The sequence below is a fragment of the Haliotis rufescens genome, unplaced genomic scaffold, assembly GCF_023055435.1.
Source record: "Haliotis rufescens isolate VD_foot unplaced genomic scaffold, xgHalRufe1.0.p SCAF_21, whole genome shotgun sequence".
Taxonomy (NCBI): domain Eukaryota; kingdom Metazoa; phylum Mollusca; class Gastropoda; order Lepetellida; family Haliotidae; genus Haliotis; species Haliotis rufescens.
In genome coordinates, this window is record NW_025963902.1 from 3287487 (window position 1) to 3299046 (window position 11560).

Sequence of the window (11560 nt, forward strand, 5' to 3'; positions counted from 1 at the left end):
ATCAAACTCAACAATGGCATGACTGAATTACGTATTACATGATCCAAGTCAACAAGCAGCAGGCTGGAGTCCCAGTGCTCAGGATCAGGAATTGCTTAACCGATCAAGCAATGAGGCTCACTGAAGCTTTTATGTAGACACTCTCTTTTTATCCAGAGTCATGTAGTGCAGTCACCAGCAGCACTTTCGAGTAGTTGATTTTAGCTGGATTCTGACGCAACATAAATCGTCTTCTTCTGCATACTGTTACCCAACACCGTGCCGTCATACGTAAACGTTGTACTTCCCAACAACAAAACAATATAAATCAAAACAGGTCTAACATATTCCTGATCAGGCTTTTATTGGACAACCTCAAAACCGTTTATCTTTTATAACTGCAATATATTATCAAATACGGAAGGGTTTTGGGTCTTCCTCACCACAATTGAATGCCACTTAGATTAGCTGATGAAAAGTTTCATCAGCACTTTGACAAACGATTCACCAATGTAGAGTCTCACAATGTGTACATGAATTGGATGCCAGATCCCTTCATTTTGTCATTCCAAATGCGATCAAATTTCTCGTTCTCTGCAACCGTGAACCAGTTCTTCCAGTCCCCAACCTCACCTGAAATAGTATGCAAAATTCAACAAAACCTTGAACATTAGTTTATTACCCTTTTTATGTCGGAACAGTATCGTAAGTTTCTAATGGGGAGGATTGCATTGACTTTACCGGTTGACTTTGTCTTTAGCGTTTTTTTCAAATCTGCAAAGAATATTATATGTGATACACAAAATATATTTCTGTTCTCCATATGTTATGCTCGAGATATCACAATTCAGTATGCTCGTGATCGTCGGTTTCACATTCACCAGAGTGTTAAATATCTAATGCCGAGTAAAACGAGAGTTGGGCAACACGGAAACCTTTTTGAGACTTGAGACAACTGTTTGACCCAAGCATATAACATCAGGCTTTCTCCACTTCATGTCGGGCTTTCCTCCCACATAATGGTGATGCATCACTACGTCACCGAAATACTGTTTAATGCAGCAGTGAACTCAACCCACTTAATATCCCCATATTCGACGCACAGTTGTACTCGCACAGTCAATTCAAGTATTACCTTTCCTGTAAAAGGACCCCCCAGATCCTTCCTTCCAGAGTGACAAATGCATGTGCTTTTCCTCTTTGTCAAACTGCTTCATTTTATCAAAGCTGCACGCCTCGGCTATACCTTCACAGAATGTATCTGTTACAGTAATATTCAGGAATGTGGCAATGTCTTTTATACACCTGACAGGATTCTGCAAGGTAGAAATAATAAGTAGGGAGTGATATGTGTATCCTGGGGACCAACCATTTTACACTTTGGGCAGGTTAGTGTGTTTAAGAGTGTGTGTTTGGGGGTGTATGCGTATGTGCATGTGTATGTATGTATGTAAAATGTGTGTATGATTGACATTTAATGATAACAACAGATTAGTAACAAATTCAAAAAAAATTTTTTTCTAAAAGTCCCCAGCCAATCCGAAGCTTGGATCTTTTTTATTTCCAAACACATTCTTTCTCACACGTCAAACACCATACATACTATCACAACTTGCACAACGCTACCAACGAGACTCGTATGGAAACTGATACAAACAAAGTGTATCTTAAAAAAAGGAAGGAATTCAAACTGGAGGGTTTGAGTTGAGTTGTTTTTGTGTTAATGTTCTGCCCAAACGTGGAAAGAGAGTTTTTCGTCTAGTGAGGAGTAGTGTATGATCCAGCAGATTATCCAAGTATTCTCACCACCTTCATGACCTCATAGTGCAGGGTGAGTACAGGTAGGTTCGGTTCTCTGGCTACTTCTTTCTGCCATGTCAGCAGGTAGTTGTGGTAGGATCCAAACGGCACTGAAAACAGACCGGTTAATGGGAAGTGACAGGAGGTGAGACATTTTATTTTAAATAATCTTTGGCATCCATTCTGATCGCAACTTACATTTCCCCAACAAAAACGCCTCTGTGAACTCCACGAAGTCCCCCTCGTAGCCAATGGAAGGTAATATGTTCTTCTTGTGGTTGTAAAAAGACACACATACATCTTTAGGATTGCGCATGATCTGGATACACTTGACCTTCTTCTCCACGACCTGTATAGGGAGCATGCGCACAGGAAGATGTGTGTTCAGTATTCTTGGCTTTTGTAGACTGTCGATTCCCTCTTTTTGTATAAACTCTATCATTCGGGTCTCTTTCGTCTGCTTCTTATACTGAATGGTTCCACTTTTGAGCATCTCGCTAACCTCCCACAACCAGTGGGTTCCTGTCAAAAGAGGAAAAAAGAAAAAGTGGAATGAAAAGGCTGGTTTAGAAGGAAGATGATGCTGAGGATGGCACTTTTCTGTTGTTAGTTCACATTATGAAAAGGTTAACTTTAATACTTTGAAAAAAGCCAACACAATGTTCGGTTTCTCATGACGGGAACGACAGGTACTACTATGCTGCCCTACATGAAAAGTTTGTAGTTGTTGCCACTGACAAGGCGTCAAATAACATAACAATTATATGTAAGCATCGTTACATTAATTGTTTGATCAAAGAACTTGGTATAAATGACGTAGAAATGACATGTCAAATAATGCCACATATACTGAACAGATAAAGAAACGTCGTGTTTTTGGATTATTAGGACATAATTGTGCATGTTCAAAATTGTAATTTTTCTTCATGAATATGTTTTTTAGACTTTAAAAAAAGCCAGTTTATGACATTCAACTGATAATACCGGTTGCGTTCGGTGTAACAGTTGTGAACCTTGGGAACTGTGAGATGCCCGTGGGAGCAAGTTGCAAGTGATGCACAGGAAAATTGAAATGCACGTGAAACATGTGCCAGGGTTCTGTATAAGAACCACCTGACACCTACTGAGAATTCAGTTGCTTTGTGACTATCCTCCCAACAACGTGAACAAGCCATCGGACGATTAAATGCCAGACAACGTACCCAAGTCATTGCCAATGCTTTTAACTGCAGTGTACGAACCATTGAAAGACTTCGGATTCGTTACAACACCACCAACAGCACTTATGACCGTCCACGCAGTGGTCGTCGCCGAGTCACAACACCAAGACAAGATCGCTTCATCCTGCGCAACATCTGCAGGACAGACAGCTCGTCAGACCATTGGCAACCATTAGCGACCCATCAGTGCTGACACTGTTCGAAATCAGCTCGCCTCCCAGAACCTGTCTTGTCGCCGTCCACACAGGGGTCCAGTGCTCACTCCTCATCATCGTCAGCAACGTCTTGCGTGGGCCACCCAACGACAACATTGGCGGCATCAGCAGTGGAGGACCCACGTGTTCTCAGATGAGAGTCGGTACTGCATTTCCACCGCAGATGGCAGAGTACGAGTGTGGCGAAGGAGAGGTGAACGTTTTACAGAACAGTGTGTGGTTGAAAGAGACCCGTGGGGAGGACCAAGCATTATGGTATGGGGTGCAATCGGCATCAATCAGAAACTTGGACCTGTTGTCTTCCGGAATATCGGCCCAGGCCATGGAGTCACAGCCGCCCGTTACATCGACAAAGAAATGCAGCAGAACTCAGTGCAGCTTTCCTCAGGGTCTGGGCGCAGATTCCAATGGCGTCTGTAAACCGTTTGTGCCACTCCATGTACAGAAGATGCCGGGCCGTTATCAACGCACAAGGTGGACACACCAGGTAATGACTTTCAGCCTCCATCTGTGAGGATCACGTGATCAGACCCTCGATATGACATTGCAATAACATGACTCACGCTCAAACAATCCTTTGTGCCAAAAGTGGTTGTTTTCTGACGATTATTTTTTGCATTATTGACGTTTGAATAAACAGTTCACAATTTTCTGTATTCTTGCAACGTGTCTTAATCTGTTCAGTATATAAGGCCAGTATGTTAACTGAGGAAGAAATCTTCCAAAACCAGTATTGTCAACGTTTGACAATCTCCTTAAAAATCCTTACAAATATATTGCTGGGTCGAGCAAATGTACCACCAAATCCCTATCTCAAAGACTAACCATAATCCTTAATGCAATCAAGAAAGGACTTTCTGTATATTCACAGAAAGTATTTGAGACAAGTGGAATTAATACCATGTGGATTCCCCAAAACATGAGCTTTTGCAATCTCAGAAAGGAATTAAGTTCCATTCTGTCAAAACATTTGATTTTTCAACTTTGTACACCACTATCCAAGATGACAAAATCAAGGAAAAACTCCATTCCTTGATCAATGTTATTAAACGTGGTGATCACAGATACAGTTACGTATCTATATTCAGAGGCTCAGGACAATTTGTTAAAAATGAAAGCAAATGCCATCTGAAGTTTACTGAGAAAACAATATGTGAAATGCTGGACTTCCTGATAGGGGGTAAGACATTAAGGCAAGCAGTAGGCATCCCCATGGGCACCAATTGTGCTCCACTTCTTGCAGATCTGTTTCTGTATGCATATGAATCTGAATTTCTGTTTGGATTGTCAAAAGTCAAAACTAGGCAATGTGGCCATGAAGTTCAACTTATGGTTCAGGTATATCAATGATCTGATAGCGTTCAATGACAATCAAATAGCCAATTCCCTTCAGTACCAACCTGAACTAGAAATAAAGGACACCAGTGAGACCGTCTCATCTGTTTCATATTTAGATCTATGCATAAAGATTCAGAAATCCAAAACACTCTCCACAAGACTGTATGAAAAGAGGGGGGACTTCAAATTTCCAATAGCCAACTATTCATTCATGTCGAGCAAAATTCCAGCAGCTCAATTCTTTGGTGTTTACATTCACAACTTTTGAGATACAGTCGAGCAAGTTGGTTCTGCCAAGATTTCAAAGAGCGCCAAACAACTCTTGCTCAGAAGTTGTTTGATCAAGGTTACAACATTCAAGGACTCAGTAAAGCTTTCAAAAAGTTTAATGGTAGACATGTTAAGGACATTTCCGAATGTGACGCATGAGTGACAAAAATGATGTCCGATGCAATTCCCTGTTTTGACTAGTAACATATGTTACCGTGTTTTTTCAGGGGAACAATTGACTTTCCCTTGCATGTGTTTGTGACTTGTGCCAGCAGTGGGGCAGGATACGCTCGACTTTTCGCGAACACCTGGTATCCTTACTGTTTGGTTGTGATTCATAAACACATGCTCATAATATAGTCGGAATCGTACTATCCACTCTGCTTTATGCAGAGATTTCTATTGGAAAGGGTTTTGTCACTTTATGTATTGTTACTTTTTCACATGTTGTCGGTGTTAATAATGACACATTATTGTCACACATGTCATGGCGTCATAAAGGGAATGGTCCGGCCTACAGTTTCATATTCCAGTGGGGAGTGTAAATACTGGAAAACTAATTTTGATTCAGGTTTTGTAAACTTTAACAAATGTTCGCTTACAGGCCGCATGTCCGGAAAAATATTGTTCCTCTCCTACACTCTAAATATTTTTTTTAATTTATTTGAAACAGTGACCGAGAAACTCGGACAAACTTACAAAACAATAAGACGTGCACCTCTGGTTATGCTATACATATATTTAATGTTGATATATATTAGTATTCGTACAGTGTTATGATAAAATTAGAAAGCTAGATGTCACAATACCACATTTGGCATATGCACATATGATGATGTCATCCTCTTCCATTGTGCATTCTTTTAGACGTTTGAATTCTTCGACTGGATTTTTCCCCTTGGATATTTGACGAGGCCACAAACTCCAATATATACCCTCGTACTGATAACACTTAAAGCCATGGCCCTTAGAGTTGTTGAGATCCACCAAAGCAATCTCGGGAGCAAACACACTTTCTGGCCCTTGGTCGGATCTGTGAACAAAGCACAAGTCTTGTTTATTTCTTTGTGTTCAATGACACTATCAATAAGTCACTGAGGTTATCCCGTATAGTCAGAAATCCATGATCGTTGGTTCGAATCTGAGAATGGCACTGGTTATATCTCCAGGTTTAACACCACCACACCCATGACCATGACTTTCACCAAAGTAGTTAACCTCTACGACCTGCATCACTTCCGGATGTCCTCCCACGCTGTGACTAAACTACTTTTCAAAGCAAAGTTTAACCAAACTCTTATGTAGACCTGTCTTATCTATACAGATCTTCTCTGTCTCATCTGTAGCAAGTCATCCCCAAAGGAATCATGGGAAGAATGGCATTCATGTACATGAGTATACATTATCCGGAGAAGTGGTTGGAATACGATGTGAAACTATGCTATATCATTTTACTGTGTCTAAAAGTAAGTGTTCCATTATTCATTTCCATTAGCATATATCTATAAAATATTCTTCTGCCTACTCTGCGGCACATTGAATACTAACCATGTTATACAGGGATGTGGGAAGTGACTGGATCATTGTTGGTGGGTGATACATTCATCTACATAAATCAAAGTCACAGCTGTGACGGTATCAGGATCAAAATCCTAACGATTGGAACAAATGTCATCTTAAGAAGAAAGATGCAACCATATACTGCATTCTGACAATTTCTACTCCGGATACACAGACATCTGACAACGGAAATAATATTCCCTTTTCCCGCACGCCTCATGTCACACGCGATTGATACAACAGACTGAGTGAGAACAGACACGTGGACATATATATATGTGAGTGAGTGAGTGAGTATGGTTTTACGCCGCTTTTAGCAATATTCCAGCAATATCACGGCGGGGAACACCAGAAATGGGCTTCACACATTGTACCCATGTCGGGAATCGAACCCGGGTCTTCGGCGTGACGAGCGAACGCTTTAACCACTAGGCTACCCGACCGCCCCTACATATATATGTGACGTAACATACAAGTTATAGAAGAAGAAGAAGAAGAAAATTATTTTATTTACGTGTCACACACTGTATAACAATGACAATAAAAATACACAAATAGTGTGTACAGTGTCCGGCCATTATGGCCTACGAGACACACAGGACGTCACATACATATGAGTAAAAATGAGAAATATCACAGTACATACATATACATTAAAATGAGTTATCACCAGTTATCACCAGTTATATGAACATTCTGATACTAAGAAATAAAATACATTGAACTAAGTTGGTAGAGACGAAAGACACAGTGATGAAGAAGCGCGGCTAGGGGTCGAACCACCCTATTGTTCCGCTTAAAGAGTGAATGAGTTAGTGAGTATGGTTTTACGCCGCTTTTAGGAATATTCCAGCAATATCACGGCGGGGGCCATCAGAAATGGGCTTCACACCTTGTACCCATGTCAGGAATCGAACCCAGGTCTTCGGCGTGGCGAGCGAATCCGCATAAAGAACACGGTCTGATCGGCAGCGGACATCTGTATAAAGTTTGGAGTTAATTGAGAAGCTAAATTCCATAAATCATAGCGTAAATCTGTATAGAGAGAACATTCAGCAAAAAGATATAGTCACAATTACAAACACATGTTCTGTCTTTAGCCTACCTTGGACTCTCTTTCTGCAAGGCCATAGTGTCGTCTCCTAAAGTCAGCTGCAAACACAAACTAATTTTTACTTTCAGAATCAGGCGTCTGTGGTGTGCATCGAACTGAATCTACCGTGACACATATACATATATCATATAACAATGTGACAGACTGTGTTGTTTTCCGCTTGTATCGCAACTGAATCTAGCGTGACACATACATATTTAACATTGTGACAGTCTGTGTTGTGGTCGTATCGTGTGTATCGTAATTGAATCTTTTCTTTTAAAATGACTGCCTGTATTTCATATGATGCTATAGTTTGGATACATGATCGTGTGGTTAATGAGTCTTAATGAATGCGATGACACATCAATTGTACAATACAAGCAGTGTAGGATGTAGAACGTCTATTCAACACATGACCTGACCTGGTTTCTACCGCTTGGTATACACTCACATGCTGTACTGCGGTGCCCTGTGACTTGTGGTGATCGGGTGTGCATGCATTCAACCTTACAAAGGGAAATAGTACTGTCAGCTCTGACTGACTGGCCGTGTTGGATGCGCAATGGTAACTCTCCCGTTTCACAAACACCTGCTCTCGCTACTGTACCTTTTCCATGAGAATATATGAGTCATATCGTCTTGGCTTGTTTCTATCAAGTTTCACTGCTTTTTAGTGTTGGAAACACAGTTAGTAATAGCATTTTGTGTTTTATGCTGCAGCCAGCAATATTACAGCTATATTACCACCGGCTGTAAAATATCAATCAGGACTAGCTAAACCTGGTGGGACGAGGGCGAGGGCTTTGGTAGGAGTGGGGTTGGGGGTTGGATAACCACCATTTGCGTTGATACAGACGAGGCCCTGGATAAATACTCAAAAGAAGGACATTGTGTTTCCATGAAAATGTCTGGCAACTTCGTTTTGCTCCATTCCTGTTTGCAGTCTACCCATGGCAGATAGACGGTGATCTTCAGCCAGTCATGAGCTACACTATCATTGTGTGCTGTTCACATTAAAAATCATGCTCCCGACAAACACGTAAAGATCCAAATTGTGCTCCGTGTATAAACACGCAGGTGCAAATTGTGACTCATGAACTTAAAGTCGAGCAGATTTCATTCATGAATACACTCTCTCAAAAAAGAAACGCAACCCCTATATTTTCAAGATGTTTATCTCAATATTCAAGTTATTAGAACACATTTATTATTGAAGACAACAATATGAAATTTGGCATGGTCGCAGTACAGTTATGCAAGTTTAAGTCAAGACTTCGACAGTTCTCTCACTAAGATTGACTGGACGCAAGGGGGCGTATTTCTCAGTACCTCGTATGAGCGCCACGAGCTGCGATCACAGCATTACACCTCCTAAAGTAGTCACGGAAATGACGGAAATTTTTTCGACCTCAGATCTTAAATGAATGAAGTTAATATACAAAATATAAAAATATTCAAACAACTAAATTAGTACTAATTGGGCCGTGGCACAAATACAACGTATCAAATGTGTTTATGCCTTTTTACACGTAAAAGTGTGTAAAAATGTGAATAAAACAGACTATTGTGAAACAGGGCATAACCAGGTGTAATTAGATTAAGGTGACCTATGACACCTTGACGACAGGTGAGAACAGGTGCATAATGCCTATAGTCTGTTTCTGCTATGTCAAAGGTGATCGATTGGGTTGATGTCTGGTGATCGGGAGGGCCATAGTAACACGTTGACATTAGAATTCTGGAGAAAATTCACTGTTGCATGAGCAGTGTGCGGCCGGGCGTTGTCGTGTTGATAGAGCTCCCTCTGTTGGTCGATAATCGGCAGAAGATGAGGCTGTAGGACATCATTGATATAGCGCTGGGCTGTCAAATTGCCACGAATGATCACTAAGTCTGATCTTTGGTTGTAAGACATGGCTCCCCACACCATGACGCTCCCTCCTCCAATTCTGTCGACCCGCCGAACACAGTTCGGGGCTAAACGGCGTTGTAAGAGAAAACGTGATTCGTCACTAAACCAGTCGCGCCTCCAGTTTCTGAGGGTCCATACCCGAACGTTGGTGCAGCACCTGAGTCGTTGGCGTCGATGTTCGTGGCGTAAAACAGGTCCAATAAATGGTTTTCTTGCACGTAGACCGGCCTCTCGTAGACGGTTCCTAATTGTTTGTGCGGACACTTTTCTCAAATCTGGCACCTGTGTTGCAGTGACGGTAGGTGTGGCTAGCCGATTACATAGGTGGGTGACCCGGATGAATCGATCCTGAGGTGGTGTGGTAACCCTTGGCCTACCACTTCTGGGGCGATCTTCAGTTGCATGAAACTTGGTGCATCGGCTCCAAAGTCGTGAAATCGTTGTTTTATGAACATTGAGGTGCCGGGCAACGTTTCCAAAGCTTTGTCCGGCCTCAATACGACCAATGGCGATATTTCTATCTGCAGCACTCAACCGTGGCATATTCGACCTTGTCTTACGGTGAAAAAGATAGAGTGAATCGCTAATTAACACGTGCTTTTATAAACCCATACTTCTACTGCTCTTTCCATGAATTGCACGTGCATGAGGCTTTTGGCATGGGCCACGTGAAAATTTTGCTCACTATGATAAAAGTAACAATAAAATGCCCTTGTGCACGAAAATTGGTGTGTTTGGGCGCTTACGTTAAAAAACAGTGTACATGGTATAAGTATATATCAGAAAAATTGTATTTACAATCAATATTTTTCTTCTTGGGGTTTTCTCACATTTTCAGACTGGGGTTGCGTTTCTTTTTGGAGAGAGTGTATGTAATAAAAGATGCATTATTTGTTTTCAGAATAATTGTTTTATGGGACGAAACCCATAAAATTACTAGAATTTGTACTTAACCATGAAAGTGTTATCCCAAATTTAACATTTGTTACATTTGACCACTGGCTTAGTGGCAGTGTGTATTCATGTAAATATTAATCGTCAATGCAAGATAATAACCAGCGAAACAGATTCCACTTAGCAAATAGCTGTGGAATTCGAAGTTATAAGAATGGACCACTGGAAATCAGTGATGACACCAGGTGTTCGCGAAAAGGGTAAGCATGTCCTGCCCTACCGGTAGCACCCACCATTCATACAATTTGCATAAACAAAGTTAGTATTTATTGCCTGACGCAGCACAGCAGTACTCCTGCCATGCGACGTCAGCCTGTAAACAAACCGCCTGTCTTTAGATGCTCGCTTGGGTCTCGCGCGCGTTTCGAGGGTTGCCAATTAATGTGACGAAGTGTTTACCTGTGTCCTGTCGATGTGTGACAAGTGTTTTTTTCCTCCTAACCTAACTGGCGCAGTGATTCGTGTTGAATCTTCTGCTGCTCAAGGGCTGCGGGTAGTTCTTTATTCGGCTGCACGAGTGCTGTGGGTAGTCCTTTATTCTGCTGCTCAAGGGCTGCAGGTAATCCTTTATTCGGCTGCACGAGTGCTGTGGCAAGTCCTTTATTCTGCTGCACAAGGTCTTTGTGTGATCCGTTATTCTGCTGCATGAGGGCTCTGGGTAGTCCGTTATTCTGCTTCATGAGGGCAGGAGATAGCCCTCTGTTGTACTGTTTCATGGCGACAAGTAGTTCTCTATTCTACTGTAGAGCTACATGTAGTCAGACAAACATGCACAATAAAAGTATCATTTCCGGGTGCATGCAAATTATAATGTTCTATTTGATCTCTTTATTGAAGATTACTCAGGACTCATTTAGTGCAACAAAACACTGAAACTGGAATTGTTAACCAGTCAAGCGAAGGGCATTTACAATGTTAGTGCATCGGGCAAAGCTTACCTCCAGACTGGTGTCCCTAAGGTGTCTGTTTTGGGAATGTGCTTTTCATTATTTTCACTTCTTCTCACAATGCGTCCTTCCCAGACGGGATAGCCTTGTGTTTAAGGCATTCTCTTGCTACGCCGAAGACCCAGGTTTGAATACCCACATGGCTTCCATGTGTAAAGCCCATTTCTGGTGTCCTTCACCGTGATATTGCTGGAATATTGCTAAAAGTGGCGTAAAACATACTCACTCATTTACTCCTTCGCAGACGACGCACTGTTATATCTGTCGTT

The 11560-nt window shown here is 41.6% G+C and overlaps 1 protein-coding gene across 1 annotated transcript in view; it reads right to left on the minus strand.

Annotated features, from left to right (window-relative positions):
* Nucleotides 1-354: 354 nt before the first annotated feature.
* Nucleotides 355-11560, minus strand: part of LOC125382903 (sulfotransferase 1B1-like) — a 34927-nt gene continuing 23721 nt past the window's right edge. The window contains exons 2-7 of the mRNA XM_048401109.1: nt 7488-7534; nt 5632-5855; nt 1978-2301; nt 1786-1889; nt 1115-1295; nt 355-612 (exon numbers count right to left, since the gene is read on the minus strand). Coding sequence (XP_048257066.1) covers nt 500-612; nt 1115-1295; nt 1786-1889; nt 1978-2301; nt 5632-5855; nt 7488-7513 — 972 coding nt within the window. The 5' untranslated portion in view covers nt 7514-7534 and the 3' untranslated portion in view covers nt 355-499. The remainder of the gene's footprint in view (nt 613-1114; nt 1296-1785; nt 1890-1977; nt 2302-5631; nt 5856-7487; nt 7535-11560) is intronic.